Source organism: Bos taurus, chromosome 14 (genome assembly GCF_002263795.3).
Source record: "Bos taurus isolate L1 Dominette 01449 registration number 42190680 breed Hereford chromosome 14, ARS-UCD2.0, whole genome shotgun sequence".
NCBI classification, from domain to species: Eukaryota; Metazoa; Chordata; class Mammalia; order Artiodactyla; family Bovidae; genus Bos; species Bos taurus.
The window spans coordinates 27,187,843-27,205,188 of record NC_037341.1 but is presented as its reverse complement, the minus strand read 5'-3'; the positions used below and the strand labels follow the sequence as shown (position 1 = coordinate 27,205,188).

Sequence of the window (17,346 nt, the reverse complement as noted above, 5' to 3'; positions counted from 1 at the left end):
CCATCAAGTTTTTTCAGACCTATCTTTGCAGTTGGGCCAAGGAGGCTTTCAGGAGACATCTGCTAAGAGAAGAAGGAGCCAGTGAGACATTCTCTGCTCAAAACTGAACCTTGTCCTTGGAAGGAGAATTCTGACCATAGACTCTGGAGCCAGATGGAACCATATCGCATCCCTGCTCCATCACTTACTAGCTCTGTTACCTACTTAATTTAACCTCTCTGGGCCTGATTTAACTCACACTCAAGAAACAGACACCACAAGGATTTTTGTCAGAATTTAAGAGTTCAAGTATCTTCAGCATTGTCTGCTCAGCTCATTTCTCATAATAATTTTATATTAAGCTCTTTCACTTAGATTTGTCTCTTAGTCCAGCTCTCCACCCTCCTCCACCCAATGAAATAACGATTAAGGGATTTGGATGAGAAAGGGATTAAGGGATTTGGTTAACAGATTTGGATGAGAAAAAGGGAGGGTGAAGGCAGAAGGAGATGCCATGAGATAAAAACTGAACAAGCTGCTTCAGTACAAACCCTGTGAGCTCTGCTGCCCTGCTCTGTCTTGATAACTATCTAACATAATTTCACAAAAAGGAGAGAGAAGCCATCTCATTATGCAGTGCGACCCTCCCCTGGGCTTCTGTGAATCCAGAAGAGGCCGGTGAGGCCAAGGACCTGACAGTGCACAGTGGCAGAACTGGAGAAGAAGGATAAAAGCAGGTGCCACTCTGCAACCTTGGCTCTGGTTCCTTGGCGCTCTTAAGACACTCCCAGGCGGTGCTCTGAAACACGGTCAAGAATTGGGGGAGAGTGTTAAGTTATCAGAAATGTATCAAATCACTGAACAGGTCTGGCTTGTCTGTTGCATCAGGCATTGTGTTGGCGACTGGCGACACAAAGATGATGACAGACGATGTGACTGATCTCAAGCTCCTATCTGGCTCGTCTAGGGATCCAGATATTATTAAGACCACGTGTGGTCAGAAGCAGCTGAAGGCCTAGGCTACTTGCCCCTGCACGGGGTGGGTGGGTGGGTGGGGGGACCCACGGTGGGGACATCAAGGGAGAGGAATGAAGACGTCAGCGCTGCAGAGAGAGATTGCAGATAGAGGCTGCGGAGCAGGGCAAGGAAACGAACTTTTTGCTTTACATTTGCACCTCTTAACTAAGATCTGAAAACGCTGATGGCACAAAAGAAGTAACGTCCTGCTTTAAAACCAACTGCGTATGGCTTAAGCATTTAGTTAGTTCTAACATTACCATTTCAGAAATGTCGTAATATTAATACTGACAAATACAGTTTTTTCGCAAGAAGGGACGTTGCCTCACTTGGCTTTCTGTGTGCACAGGGAAGTGGGACACGAACAAAATTCCCGGTGAAAAGCCAGGAGAGGGTGAGCTCTAATCCAGACGCTGCACACGTGTCGCCCGCCCCGCCCCATCCCCATTGTACAGGGTCCGCCAAAGCTCGCGAGAGTTCTCTTGCCTTCCACGTCTGCCACGTTCCAAAGGACCAGGACAGACTGGAAAGTCGAAAGCTGCTGGCTCTCACAGGCCGCAGCGTCGCGCCAGAGCAGCCCTAAGCCTGCAGCGGGGCGGGGAAACGCGGCACGAATCCGCCCCCTCATAGAGGCCCTTGTGACTGGCTGTATATCCCGTCACTCAGCCTTCTGTGGGCGGGGAGGGGTGGGGCTCGCCGGACGGGGGCGTGGCCTCAGGGCGGGTGAGCGGCGCGCTCTCGCGCCGGGAGGGCAGTCACCAGCCCCGAGCAGGCGAGGATCGAGCGCGCGCCGGAGGCACGCGGGCGACAAGTCCTCGGAGGCGCTGCGGGCGGTGCCGAGACACCCGTGCAGCTTCAGGAGCTGCGGCCCTCACCCGCTGCAGCGCCCGCGCACCCCACGCCCGGAGGGAGCCCCCGACCCTTGCCTGCTCCAGCGGTGCGCGCGATGGCCCCGCGCAAGAATGCCAAGGGCGGCGGCGGCAACAGCAGCAGCAGCAGCTCTGGCAGTCCGACCGGCTGCACCAGCGGCGGCAGCAGCAGCCCCGGGGCCCGGAGAGGTCAGACGCGCTCCAGAGCCGGGGTCCGGGTGGCCCGGAGGATGGGGCTTCGTTGGGGGTGGGGGGCGTGGGCGCTGCGAGTCCACCTCCCCAGATGCCGCCGAGCGCCTCCTCCATCCTCCTCCGGGCACGGGGCGGAGGCCGTGCTCGGTGGGCCTGGCGGGTGGGCTGGAGGGGCCGGGCAGAGCAGGGAGCCCCTTCCCGGCCGCTCCCTCACCTGCAGTGCGCAGCCGAGATGGAGGTGGTGTCGATCCACTCCTTCTTGGCTCGCTGTGGAATTGATGATAGGCGTAAGAGAAACAGTTTACCTTGGCCGTGCGTATTTTGGAGAGTTTGGAAATGAGCCAAAGTCAGAAAATAAGTTCTTGCCAAACCAGCAGCTTTTAAGTGCAGCCCAAAGGAGAATAAGGCTGCTGGGATGTGTGTGTGGGGCGGGGGAGAGGGGAGTGATTTGAATATTCTTGAAGATTATTTTAAATATTTTTGCCTTTATGTAGCTTTCTTATCTTGCGTTGTAGTTGCCTTTAAATATAACAGAATACCATAAGTACTGGGCAAGCTTCTCTATTTTTTTCCCTTTGTCTTCTCTCTAAAAAAAAAAAGATATTCACCTTTCTCCTTCTGTGCTTATCCAGCAAAGAGAGAGAGAACAGATGTTGTAAATCTGTTTCATCTCATATTTCAGTGGTTCTCGTTTCTTTTATACCTCCTTTGACTCATATTTAGAATATTAAAACTGCAATCCACATGTGTATTGAATCTGAGCTATAAACTTTCCCTTTTAAAATGATTCTAGATTCTTTGTTTCCTGAGGTCTGCAAGGAATGTTATTTACTTGTATCAAAAAAGTAAATCAGAACACTATAGTCATCCTTTAAAGAGCTGTTGTTTAAATAGCACTTACCACTCTCTGAGATTATTTGTTTTCATGTGTATTGCCTTCATGTCTCACACATTCCCTCTGGTTGATTCCTTTTCCCAACTCTTTGAGTCTGGCCATTAATAGATGCTCAATAAAAAATTATTTGATGAGTGAATGAATCTGGCCATTAATAGATGCTCAATAAAAAATTATTTGATGAGTGAATGAATTTAAATAGTTAAATTTAAATGATGAAAATAGTGCAGTTGAGATCATTGAATAAATTTACACTCTGAGAACTAATATTTTGTATTGTAGAGAAAAAAGATAGTTTGAATTCCACAGAAAACATATTAATTCACCTTTGACATAAGTAAACTTTGTATTCCTTTGTCACTTGACCTTAATGCCAGTCAGTTGACTTAAACAGGCAGAAGGGTAGATGAAGGGCGGGCTCTGGCTACACTTTTTAAAATATCTAAATGAGAAGAACTCATGCAACTTCAGCTCCAAGTAGAGAAAGCTGATGAATGACACTTTAATGTTGTTTTCAAAAGTTTTTGTAGCCATTTACAAGCAAAGCACATCATCTTTGTTCCACTTTGCCTTTTGCAATTCTGGGTAGAGAGGTTTGACTATATCTGAAGCAGTTGTTTTATTAAATGCCCTGTTGTTGGTGAGAATTAGCATCGACTTTGCCTTTTGCAATTCTGGGTAGAGAGGTTTGACTATATCTGAAGCAGTTGTTTTATTAAATGCCCTGTTGTTGGTGAGAATTAGCATCGACAGTGTGTATTGATTGTATCCCCATCCCCAGTGGTTCAAGATCTGAATCAGTTTTAACAGGTAGGTGATACATTTAGGAAATGTTAGGACCAAAATGAACACATTTGAACTTTGATATTCCAGCATTTTAGAGCAAGTTCTATCCTATTTGAGGATCTACAGCCTTTTAAGCATTTTACACATTGATCCTATAATTGTTGTGAAACAGACATAGTATATAAAAGAGAATGTGGAAATGAGAGAGGTACCTGTATTACCAGCAAAATATCCACAGACAGTTGACATCGGAGTCTCGCTTGTTACATAACGAGCATTCTTTTTCCGCAGCTATTTTTTTTTTTTTTTTCAGTCAGTGATGAGTTCTGACTGTGTGCCACGTGGAAGGCACAGGAGATGAAAGGAGGTTTCTTTCTGTTGTAAGCAGTTGCATTGCAGTGGAACGTGTGATCCGATACCGGAAAGATGGAGCCACTTCTATTTGTTTGCTGTATCTGTCTGTCATTGATGTGTACACATTGATGCCCAAGTCAATACCACATGCTGGGGAAATCACAGAAACTGGAATCTTGGCTGCGGCCTTACCACGAGGCCTGGAAAGATTGTCTGAATCCTTAAAGGTTATATACTTCTTAGAAACCCAACTGATTATTGGATGATCCAAGACTAAAACCAGGTTTTCTCTTATTCATTTGACCATTGTACTGGATTTTTGTTGTGCTGTGGCTAAGTTGTGTCTGACTCTTTGCGACCCCATGGACTGCAGCACACCAGGCCTTGCTGCCCCTCACCATCTCCTGGATTTTAGGTTCTCTAATTTGTAAGATTTTATGGGAATCTTGGAGTCAAAGTTGATTATCTTTTCTTTCTAGCTCTCTATGGCATATTACACCTGTTTGTTTTTTTTTAAAGAAAAATATGCTTCCTATGGTATCACCAGTTAACTTTTGACTACAGTTGTATTTGAAACAGCATGTTTGAAAATCTTAGTTTGAGAAGAATTACATGGGCTCAGCTAATGTTTTTTGAGTTGTTTTACATTGAGATTCTGAAGGACATGATGACACTAGTCACATTAAACGTTATTATTTCTAACATTTGTATGTGAAAGTAGAGTGGAAGAGGACCCAGTCCTTTGAAACATTCATTTTAGGGAAAATGTGATTATCTGGACTTTTGTTGATCTTGGTGGTCATTTTTTTCAAACGTGGTGTTTTGAAACTGAAACTTGGAGGTTTATGTAAAAGTTAGATTTTTAAAGCAGGTGTCTGCTTTTTATTTAAGCCTTCAGCTTAAATTGAAAACTGATAAAATGCTTAGCTTTTTGCAGAGCTCAAGTTTGCCTTTTCCAGTTTTATTCTTTAAAATATGAAAGAAACGAGTAAATTGAACATATTACCTTTGTGTGTGTTTGTGCTCAGTCATGTCTGACTCTTTGCGGCCCTGTAGATGGTGGCCTGGCAGGTTCCTCTGTCCATGGAATTTTCCAGGCAAGAATACTGGAGTGGGTTGCCATTTCCTACTCCAGGGATCTTCCCGAACAAGGGATCAAACCCATGATTCCCCTGAGCCTCCTGCATTGCAGGCAGATTATTTACCACTGCACCTCCTGGGAAGTATTTACCTTTACTGCTAAGTCGCTTCAGTCGTGTCCGACTCTGTGCGACCCCATAGATGGCAGCCCACCAGGCTCCCCCGTCCCTGGAATTCTCCAGGCAAGAACACTGGAGTGGGTTGCCATTTCCTTCTCCAGTGCATGAAAGTGAAAAGTGAAAGTGAAGTCGCTCAGTTGTGTCCGACTCTCAGCGACCCCATGGACTGCAGCCTACCAGGCTCCTCCGTCCATGGGATCTTCCAGGCAAGAGTACTGGAGTGGGGTGCCATTGCCTTCTCCATTTACCTTTAACTCACACATAAGAAAAACTGACTTGCTTGACCAACTGAGGGCAAGGGAAACCTCTTTTAGATTTATTGATTTGAAGATCTTTGATCAACAGGGATCATGATGTGCTTTTATACTTATTTTGTAGTTACAGACCCTGGTATATATAATGCTTTTGTTTAGAGTTTCCCTTTGCAATGTCATTCAGTCTTTCCCTGTAGCTTCTAACTTGCTAGGGGATGTAAACATCTATTTCCTTTGTCTAATAGTGTTGTGCCACCACATCACACTTCACCAGTAGGTGTCACTGTAGAACACTTTTTCCACTTTCAAGTTTCAGATGTATCATCTACTTGTTTTTTAAATTTAAGAGCCCTGTACATACTCAGAGGGCTTCCCTGGTGGTTCAGAGGGTAAAGCGTCTGCCTGCAATGCGGGAGACAGGGGTTCGATCCCTGGGTCGGGAAGATCCCCTGGAAAAGGAAATGAACCATTGATGGACAACTAATTTAAAATGCTCAGCCACTGCTATTTAATTCTGTCACAGTCTCTAACAGCAGGTTTTGAAATTTAGTAGTAATAGTCAGGCCCTAGCAGTCTTATTTCAGAGAAGGCAATGGCACCCCACTCCAGTACTCTTGCCTGGAAAATCCCATGGACAGCAGAGCCTGGTAGGCTGCAGTCCATGGGGTCTCTAAGAGTCGGACACAACTGAGCGACTTCCCTTTCACTTTTCACTTTCACGCATTGGAGAAGGAAATGGCAGCCCACTCCAGTGTTCTTGCCTGGAGAATCCCAGGGACGGGGGAGTCTGGTGGGTTTCCGTCTATGGGGTCACACAGAGTCAGACATGACTGGAGTGACTTAGCAGCAGCGGCAGCAGTCTTATTTATTTAGGCTGATTGTATTTAGAATTAAATGCATTGATGAACTATCTGTAAAATTATACATTTGAAGATGTTTGATTTTGATGCATGTTAATCATTTAGAATTTTTTTCTTCCTTATTGCTTTCAATATATCTTAGACTGCTTAGTAATTAACAGACACAATACATTTCTGTTTGCCCTCTGACTCCATTGAACGAGGAGGCCTTGGTGAAATTCCTTTCCTTTAATCATTTTGTGCCAGTTAATCGTTTGTGAGTCAGTCTAGAATGAAAAGATAGGAAGGCCATAATTCTTCCACCAGAGGAACTGTGTGCTGTTTTGTGTTCATTTGAACAGCAGTTTCAACTGGCCAGATTGTATGAAAAATGAGTGTTAGTCGCTCAGTTGTGTCCGACTCTGAGGCCCCATGGTGGGTCTCCTCTGTCCCTGGAATTCTCCAGGCAAGAACACTGGCGTGGGTAGTCATTCCCTTGTCCAGGGGATCTTCCCAACCCAGGGATCGAACTCTCGGCTCCTATGTTGGCAGGTGGATTCTTTACTGTCTAAGCCACAGGGCAGCTCAGATTGTATGGAACCAAGTGCTAAAAAGTATTGGGAGGGAATTCTTGAACACATAATTATTATTTTTTAACATAGTTACCTTTTTTAAAAAGTCTTTATTGAATTTGTTATAGTATTGTTTCTTTTCTTTCTTGTCTTTTTAAAAAATGTTTTAGTTTTTTGGCCACAAGGCACGTGGGATGTTATCTCCCCGACAAGGGATCAAACCTGCAACCCCTCTACTGGAACGTGAAGTCTTAACCACTGGACCACTAGGGAAGTCCTTTGCACACAATTTTAAAATGACCAAACATTAACCTGGGTTCGGAAGTAAAAGGAGAGATCTATACTTTAGCTTTACTTTAAAATCATGTGTCTCAGAGAGATTACTAGACAATGAGAGATTCTCATTTTCAGCTGATTGGCAACAGAGTAGCTTGGATTAAGAATCATGTGAGCTTTCCACTCTATTTTTAGTTACTATTGAAAATTTAACCTCTGAGTTCTTTGGTCCCAGTAGAATATCTGCCCCGCCCCCCACCCCATCCCTCACCCCCCGCCCATTTTTTTTTTATTCTCCAGAAGGACATTGTAGTTTGGGAAAATCTGATGACCTGGATTCATAGCCATTTAAGAACTGTGTAGCAAGTCACTCAAAATTTTTAAACCTGGTCTCAAATGGAAAGAATTATTCAGGGTTGTGACAGCCCTAAAATCAATTCTATATGCCTTTCTGTTGCTCAGGTTTTTCATCAAAGTACCCGTAATGGTAAAGGTGCCTATGAAACTTTGGAGAATATATAAGGCTGTAGAACTAAGCAGGCTATTGCATGCTTGAAACATTTTTTATGATTTAGGAAATGAATTTTTGTCATACAGGGTAGCATCTGTTTGAGTCAAGTGGATGTCCTAGAAGTCATGTTCATAGCGGGTTCTGAGTACCCTTTGACACATTTCTGGCTGCCTCTGGGGTGCACGTCAGCCTTCAAGTTTAGGATTTACCCTCAGATCCCTTCTGGAGCTGCACTGTTTTCTCTTACTAGAGCTCAGATCTATTTCAGTCTTTTGATGTTACTCCAGCATACTGCTTTAATATTCTGAAAATACACAAGTTAGTTCGTGTCTGGGGGTATTTCTGCATCTCCTGTGTGGTTTCATTTCATTCTGTCCTAAGATAAACAGAACATTTTAAAATTAGCTTCCCTTTAATAAATTCTGTATGTACAGAGAACCCATCTACGGTTTACCCAGATCCCTGGGAAAGCCTCAGCCATCTGTTGGGAGAGGTGGGGGTGCTCAGGCTCCTCCTGTGCTCCAGTATCCACTGCTCAAGCATCTGTGCAGCTCTGAATATAAATCTTGGTGGATACGTGTCTGGTGTTTAGTCCTGCAGATCTGGCCATTTCTACTAGAGGACCAGAGATTAGGATGTTCATTTCTTCCTTCTCTTCATCTCTACGTGCCACTGTAGGGGCCTTGTTCTGAAGTCCATTGCTTTAGCGGTTTCTTCTGCTAGCGCTAGGAGCCAAGGTAGTATTTCCTCATTAGTCATTATTGTTTTTTAATGAGAGTGCTTCAGGCATTTGCTCTGCATTTAACATTTGCTTTTCAAGGGTGTGTCTTGGTTACCTTTGGCTGATGTGGATATCTTTTAAGGGCAGATCACTGAGTCTAACTTAGTTCTGATCAGGTTGATGACGCCTGAGGACAAATTTGCTGTAGATAACCTATTAGAATCAAATGAAATTTGTTTTAAAAAATAATTTTTTAAAATTTTGTGTTGGGGTATAGTCAATTGGGGCTTCCCAGGTGGCGATAGTGGTTAAGAACCTGCCTGGCAATGCAGGTAGACGTAAGAGATGCGAGTTTGATCCCTGGGTCAGGAAGATCCCCTGGAGGAGGGCGTGGTGACCCACTCCAGTATTCTTGCCTGGAGAACCCCACAGACACTGGAGCCTGGTGGGCCGCAGTTCATAGAGTTGCATAGAGTTGGACACAACTGAAGTGACTTAGCACGCACACATAGCTGATTAACAAACAATATTGTGGTAGTTTTCAGGTGAACAGGAAAGGATTCAGCCCTGCATACGCAGCTATCTTTTCTCCCTCATGCTCCCCTTCCCTCCAGGCCACCACATAACACTGGGCAGAGTTCCCTGTGCTATACAGGAGGTCCTTGTTGGTTATCCATTTTAAATACAGCAGTGTGCACATGTCCATCCCAAACTCCCTAACTATCCCTTCCCCCCATCCTTTCCCCTGGGAACCATAAGTTCCTTTAGACTCAGAGGAAATGTTGAGGCTACTTGGTGAGTAAGTCTTTAGAAAATATACTTACACAAGATCTTCTGAAGGCTTGGGGCTGGTCTCTGGCCCCCTTGGAAATCCAGGTGTCTCGCCTGGTCGATCTGGCTGTAGCGTGGCGTTCCTCATCTGCCATGGATGCTCTCCATGCTCTTAACGCGGACTGGGCCTGGGGGTGGTGGTGGGGGGTGTTTAGTTGGTGCAGAGTGGAAACGACTGTTGCTGTGCTTGGAAAGACGCCAGCCTTTCTTTCCTGCATGTGTTCCTACAGATTTAACCCCGTGACTCATTCTGCATGGGAGCCAGCAAGCATCAGTCTTAATTTTGAGTGAGAAAATATGACTGGAGAAAATAATGTTGTTCCGTCACCAGTACTATATAACTGTTATTTCTCATAGCTTGTCTAGGTTTGACAGCCTTTGCTGTCATGACCTAGTGCAGACTCAGGGCTGTTTTGTTCTCTCCTGTCTCTCACTTTGGTTCTTGTTTATTATATTGCTATTGTACAGTTTCTCATGGTCTTTCACACTGTTTTTAATTCAGTTTTCCTGAATTGGTCTACTGGAAAGTCTGTTTGGTCTAGATTCACAGGTAAATTTTATTTAGAAGTTAATTTTTTTCCCCTTACATGAAAATAAAAATCTGTGTTGTGTTTATTGAAAGAATACCTGCATTTAACTTTTCCATTTTTTGAGTTAAATCAATTTGAATAAGATGCTTGTCAGTTACTGAATTTTATATTTACAAATTATTTCACGCATTTTGCCTTTTGATGGAGAGCCATCTCTCTTTTAGAATGTAAATATTTCTATGTGTTTCTCTTTAAAACTATCTATTTGTAATATTATATATTAAGATGTTTACATAGATATAAATAATGCAGTGACTTACATGTAGCCACCATACAGATGAGAAAGTAAAATATTACCAAATTCTTGGTTTCTCCTCTCCTGTGTTATCCCTTTACAATTTTAAACATTTTGTGATAATCATTGTCATACATCGCTTTATAATATATATTATATAATATATAGCTTCCCTCGTGGCTCAGTCAGTGAAGAATCTGCCTGCAATGCAGGAGACCCAGGTTCAGTCCCTGGGTTGGAAAGATTCCCTGGAGAAGGAAATGGCAACCCACTCCAGTATCCTTGCCTGGAAAATCCCATGGACAGAGGAGCCTGGTGGGTTACAGTCCTTGGGGTTGCAGAGTCAGGCAAGACTGAGTGACTACCATATAATATAGATAGTAATATATTAGATAACATAATGTTATGCTGCAAATATGATATATATAGTGTAATAGTCATATATAACTTAATATAATATTCTGTTGCATATTGTATACTATATATCCATTTGTATAAAATATATTATTAAATTTTCTATTTATGAAAATTGCTCAGGAAATATATCTATATCCCTATGTATAGAAATATGTGTGTATGTATAGATACATATACATTTGTTTGTTGTTGGTGTTGTTTAGTTACTAAATTTAGTTACTAAATTTACGATTTACTAAATTTACTAAAAACTAACGATTTAGTTACTAAATCGTTTCCAACTGTTTTGTGACCCCATGGACTATAGCCCACCAGGCTTCTCTGTCCATGGGATTTTCCAGACAAGAATATGGATCAGATCAGATCAGATCAGTCGCTCAGTCGTGTCCGACTCTTTGAGACCCCATGAACCGCAGCACGCCAGGCCTCCCTGTCCATCACCAACTCCCGGAGTTCACTCAGACTCAACGTCCATCGAGTCAATGTTGCCATCCAGCCATCTCATCCTCTGTCGTCCCCTTCTCCTCCTGCCCCCAATCCCTCCCAGCATCAGTCTTTTCCAATGAGTCAACTCTTCGCATGAGGTGGCCAAAGGACTGGAGTTTCAGCTTTAGCATCATTCCTTCCAAAGAAATCCCAGGGCTGATCTCCTTCAGAACGGACTGGTTGGATCTCCTTGCAGTCCAAGGGACTCTCAAGAGTCTTCTCCAACACCACAGTTCAAAAGCATCAATTCTTCGGCGCTCAGTCTTCTTCACAGTCCAACTCTCACATCCGTACATGGCCACAGGAAAAACCATAGCCTTGACTAGACGAACCTTTGTTGGCAAAGTAACGTCTCTGCTTTTGAATATGCTATCTAGGTTGGTCATAACTTTCCTTCCAAGGAGTAAGCGTCTTTTAATTTCATGGCTGCAGTCACCATCTGTAGTGATTTTGGAGCCCAGAAAAATAAAGTCTGGCACTGTTTCCACTGTTTCCCCATCTATTTCCCATGAAGTGATGGGACAGGATGCCATGATCTTTGTTTTCTGAATGTTGAGCTTTAAGCCAACTTTTTCACTCTCCACTTTCACTTTCATCAAGAGGCTTTTGAGTTCCTCTTCACTTTCTGCCATAAGGGTAGTGTCATCTGCATAACTGAGGTTATTGATATTTCTCCCGGCAATCTTGATTCCAGCTTGTGTTAGAATATGGAAGTGGGTTGCAATTTGCTCCTCCAGGGGATCTTCCCAACCCAGGGATCGACCCCACATCTTCTGCATTGCAGGTGGATTCTTTTACCACTGAGCCACCAGGGAAGCCCATACGTTTGTTTAGTGCATGTCAAAAGTTTTATAAATAGGCTCATACTTGTCAACTATTGGACACTATTTGCTTAAGACTCTACCAAACTGGCTCTATGTTTTCATATATATAGCTCTTCATTATATGAATGTGCTTTTTCTTTAGCCATCCTGGAGTCCAGGACGACTTTGTTTGTTTTCATTGCTTTCTTTCAAACACTGCTCCCTGAACCCTCTTGGAGTTGTCTATTACCTTGTATAAATGTCTAAGTCCTTTCCTAGAGCATAATTTAGGATTGGAATTGTTGGGTCATAGCAAATACACATATTAAACTTCATCAAGTATCACCTTTTTTTCCCCAACCTCGAAGTGCTTGTATCACTTTACACTCCCACCCACCATGAAAACAGCTACCTGTGTGCAGCAACCACATTACCAACACTTGGTAACCTTTAATATTGCAAGTTTAGTAAGTTTAGTGCATGTGAAGTAGTGTTTGTGTTTTAAACTTGCATTTTTCTCATCACCAATGAGGTTACTAGTGAGAATAGCTATTCGAGTTTCCTTTCCTGTGAATTTTTTTTAATATATATACATATATATATATAACCTATTTGTCTAGGTTTTTAAATTCTATATAATTTACATTTTTGATTTGTTGAATTTCTTTATCTTGAACCTTTTGATTGTGTGATAAAGGGCTTCTCCCAGTCTATGATTATTCATGTTGTCATTTTCTGTAGTATAATTTGTTGAATAGAATTTTTAGATTTTTGATCCATTGATAATAGCATTTTTCTATTTTCTTCTTTATGGTTTGTGCTTTATTTAGGACATCTTTTCTAACAGAGATCATAAAACATTTTCTTTTTTTCTATAAACTACTGAATTTTGCCTTTTACATTTAGATGTCTAAACGATGGGGTGTGCTTTTTATTGTATATATTGTTGGGTAGGGATCTGATATTTTTAAAGATGAATAATGAAAATGTCCTGCACCATTAGTTGAAGTGTCTTCTTTCTACACTAATCTGCTGTATCACCTATTGTGTCTAGATACCTGTGACTGTTTTATTCCTGGTATGTGGAATTAGGCAGGTCCTTCTATCCTGTCTTTTTCATCATTGTCCTCACTGTTTGGGGACCTTTCTTTGCCTGTGTCTTTTTAGAATCTGCACATCAAGTTAAGTTTCATGAAGAATATTTCAGGATTTTGACTGGGATTGTATTTAATTTATAGAACAGTTTGGGACAAATATGTGTGTGTGTGTTTAGTCACTAAGTCATGTCTGACTCTTTGCAACCCCATGGACTGCTGCATGCCAGGCTTCTCTGTCTTTCACTATCTCCTGGAGTTTGCACAAAATGGGACAAGAGCACACATATAATAATGAGTATTTCTGTACATAAACATGGTGCAACTTCCTATATATTTGTCTTACAGTGACTTTTTATAATTTTATCCCAAAGTGGTATGCCTCTTTGATTAGATTTAGCCTAAGTGCTTTACTGTCGTTGTTGTTCAGTTGCTCAGTCACACCCAACTCTTTGTGACTCCATAGCCTGTAGCCCGCCAGGCTCCTCTGCTTATGGGATTTTCCAGGCAAGAATACTGGACTTGTTTGCCATGTCCTCCTCCAGGGGATCTTCCTAACCCAGGGATCAAACCTGTGTCTCCTGCACTGCAGGTGATCTCTTGCATCACAGGCATATCTATACTTCTGAGCCACTAGGGGAGCCCTTAGATGACTCATCAGTCAGTTCAGTTCAGTTCAGTCGCTCAGTCGTGTCCTACTCTTTGCGACCCCATGAATTGCAGCACGCCAGGCTTCCCTGTCCATCACCAACTCTCGGAGTTCACTCAAACTCACGTCCATCCAGTCAGTGATGCCATCCAGCCATCTCATCCTCTGTCGTCCCCTTCTCCTGCTCCCAATCCCTCACAGCATCAGAGTCTTTTCCAATGAGTCAACTCTTCGCATGAGGTGGCCAAAGTACTGGAGTTTCAGCTTTAACATCATTCCTTCCAAAGAAATCCCAGGGCTGATCTCCTTCAGAACGGACTGGTTGGATCTCCTTGCAGTCCAAGGGACTCTCAAGAGTCTTCTCCAACACCACAGTTCAAAAGCATCAATTCTTCGGCGCTCAGCTTTCTTCACAGTCCAACTCTCACATCCATACATGACCACTGGAAAAACCATAGCCTTGACTAGATGGACCTTTGTTGGCAAAGTAATGTCTCTGCTTTTGAATATGCTGTCTAGGTTGGTCATAACTTTCCTTCCAAGGAGTAATGAGTTAGATGACTCATAACTGGTCCTATTTCATCCTTCAGGCATTGTCATCTTCATAAAGTGTAAGTTCGATCATGTCGCTTATTTGAAAACCTTGCCTAGTCTTCCTGGTCCTCAAGGTGTAGTTTAGATTCCTTAGCACCATCTAGCAGGTTCCTCATGATCTTGCCCCTCTTACGATCTCTACTGCTGCTGCTAAGTCACTTCAGTCATGTCCGACTCTGTGCGACCCCATAGACGGCAGCCCACCAAGCCCCACCATCCCTGGGATTCTCCAGCCAAGAACACTGGAGTGGGTTGCCATTTCCTTTTCAAATGCAGGAAAGGGAAAAGTGAAAGTGAAGTTGCTCCATCATGTCCGACTCTTCAAGACCGCATGGACTGCAGCCCACCAGGCTCCTCCATCCATGGGATTTTCCAGGCAAGAGTACAGGAGTGGGGTGCCATTGCCTTCTCCGCTTACCCTCTCTGGCCAATCTTAAACTGCTCTCTTTATATTAATTCACCCACGTCAGGTCACTCTCTGAGGTCTCTGCATTTGTCCTTGCTGTTTCTTCTGTGACAGCCCCATACTTGCTCTTTCCCTGTGTGGCTCCTGTGTGTCTGTTAAGATGCAGGTACCCCATCAGTTCTACCTTCCTGTTGATCATCTTTCCGGTGGGTTTTGCAACCCTCCTCCCCCCACCCCCAGCATGAGCGTCTGTAGCGCCCTCTGCAGGTACTGTCTTAGCATCCTCATTGATCCACGGGTTCCTCTATGCTGTGCAATGCTAAGTCACTTCAGTTGTGTCTGACTCTGTGCGACCCCATAGAGGGCAGCCCACCAGGCTCCCCCGTCCCTGGGATTCTCCAGGCAAGAACACTGGATCGGGTTGCCATTTCCTTCTCCAATGCATGAAAGTGAAAAGTGAAAGTGAAGTCGCTCAGTTGTGTCCGACTCTTAGCGACCCCATGGATTGCAGCTTAACAGGCTCCTCCATCCATGGGATTTTCCAAGCAAGAGTCCTGGAGTGGGGTGCCATTGCCTTCTAGCAGATGAGAAAAGTGTGACAACACAGTATTAGACTGCACTGGACCCGAGGACTAGCTCTGCCACTCGTTTTTGACCTTTTAGTAAGTCAACAAACCTCTCTCAGCATCTTGAAATATTTCTTCATCTCTCAAATGGAGATAACTCACACTTATGCAAACTGATGCATAGTAAGCGTTTCTTAACAACTGCAGTTGTGGTACATGGTGATGGTGATACCCCCTTGAACAGAACAGATGTTTAGTTTTGTACTGTGATCATCTGCTGTCTTTCGTTCTTGCTTGATCATAAAGGCAAAAACTTTATGATCTGTGTTAGGAACAGACACCAGACGCAGACCCCCGTAAACAGTTAGGAATTGATTTCATTAAGAAAGATGTGGTGTGCTCGTACCAGCTGTGGTAGGATCAGTGGTTCAGGAAGTCCTCAGAGCACGTGACTTCTCGGTGTCGGTGTCTGTCATCCTGAGGTTGGCTCCTCTGGGACTCAAGATGGCAGCTGGCAGCCTTGGGGTTTCTTGCTTCCCTGTTCACACTCGGCTGGAGAAGGAGGCTTTTTCTCTTTTGCATAGAACAGGGCTCCTTGGCTCCACACTGCCTGTCTCACCACCGGTGGTTGGTAATGGGTTACCCGGATTGTTCTGATCAGAGGTCAGCATGGTGATCACATGATCTCCCTGGAAACAACTATCATTTTCTTTTTTTTTCCCTAATTTTTTAAATTGGAGGATAACTACTTTATAGTGTCATGTTGGTTTCTGCTGTACAACAGTGTGAGTCAGTTGCTAACATTTTTTTTTATGTTACTACATTTTTCTCTTGATTTCTTTTCAACTGATTTAAAAAGCCAAAACCATTCTTAGGCCCTGGTTCATACAAAAATGGGAGGTGGGTCGAAGCTCATTCACCCTGGTCAAGAGTACTTGCTAGAGCTGGGAGAATTACTCCTAGGGTTTGGTGTAGGTAAACACCATGTTCCATTTTCTTTTCATCTCCAGTACTTAAATGATGGTCTGTGCATAGTAGGCACTCAGTAAATATGGTGTGAACAAATTTACAGGGAAAAGTCTTACTTCCCTCTCACGGATCAAAAGGGCGCTGATGGTGTAAGCTGTGTTTTTTGTGTTTCTTCCGCACTGCCTTGAATGTAAAAGGTGCTCCAGAATTATGTGTTACATGCATGGATTTTTTTTTTTTTAACATTTATGTTATGGGCCAGAAGACAGACTGAAAAATCCTCTTGATGTTTATAAATGTTGGAGTTAAAGAAATAAAAATTATTAAGATGTGGAGAATTATTTAAAATGAGCAAGTCCTTTCTGGTAGTTTCGACATACAAGTACTTAGGCCAGTAGGAAGCATTCGTATTTCATTCATTCTGATTAGGAGGAAACGTTTGGGCAGAAGCAGGCATTTATTTGTTCTGCAGCATTTTGATTTTCCCTCACTTTAGCCTTAAATGTGACTCATTGATAGGCTAAAATTATGTGAATACTGAAATACTGCTAAATTTTTGTTCCCTTTAGTTTTTGGTTTTGGCTTTTAAAATTCATTTGTAAGAGTTATGGAGATTTCCTTCTTAAGACTAAAGTTTGACAATCCTGATTAAAAAATATAGAAACCTATAAGTGAAAGTGAAAGTTGCTCAGTCGAGTCTGGCTCTTGGCGACCCCATGGACTATACAGTCCATGGAATTCTCCAGGCCAGAATACAGGAGTGGATAGCCTTTTCCTTCTCCAGGAAATCTTCCCAACCTAGGGATTGAACCTAGGTCTCCCACATTGTAGGCGGATTCTTTACTAGCTGAGCCACAAGGGAATCCCAATGCTATTAATAACATTTATAAAGAGGATTGTACTTCAAAGTGCTGTATCTTTAAAATTCAAGAGAATGGTTCTTCCCAAGTGATTGTCTTATATCCACATTGTCCCGTATACTCCTTTAGCCTAATGTTGTTGTTTAGTCACTGAGTTATATCCGACTCTTTGTGTTCCCAATGGACTAGAGCCCACCCGTCTTCTCTGTCCATAGAATTTCCCAGGCAAGAATACTGGAGTGGGTAGCCATTTCCTCCTCTAGGGGATCTTCTCGACCCTAGGTTTGAACCTGCATCTCCTGCATTGATCATCCATCCTAAA

The 17,346-nt window shown here is 43.2% G+C and overlaps 1 protein-coding gene across 8 annotated transcripts in view; it reads left to right on the top strand.

Annotated features, from left to right (window-relative positions):
• The first annotated feature begins 1,749 nt into the window (after nucleotides 1-1,749).
• ASPH (aspartate beta-hydroxylase) overlaps nucleotides 1,750-17,346 on the top strand; it is a 189,839-nt gene continuing 174,242 nt past the window's right edge. For 7 of the 8 annotated variants that reach the window (XM_025001422.2, XM_025001421.2, XM_015474449.3 and 4 more), the window contains exon 1: nucleotides 1,750-2,054. In XM_025001422.2, coding sequence (XP_024857190.1) covers nucleotides 1,943-2,054 — 112 coding nt within the window. In that variant the 5' untranslated portion in view covers nucleotides 1,750-1,942. 8 annotated transcript variants of the gene reach the window in all.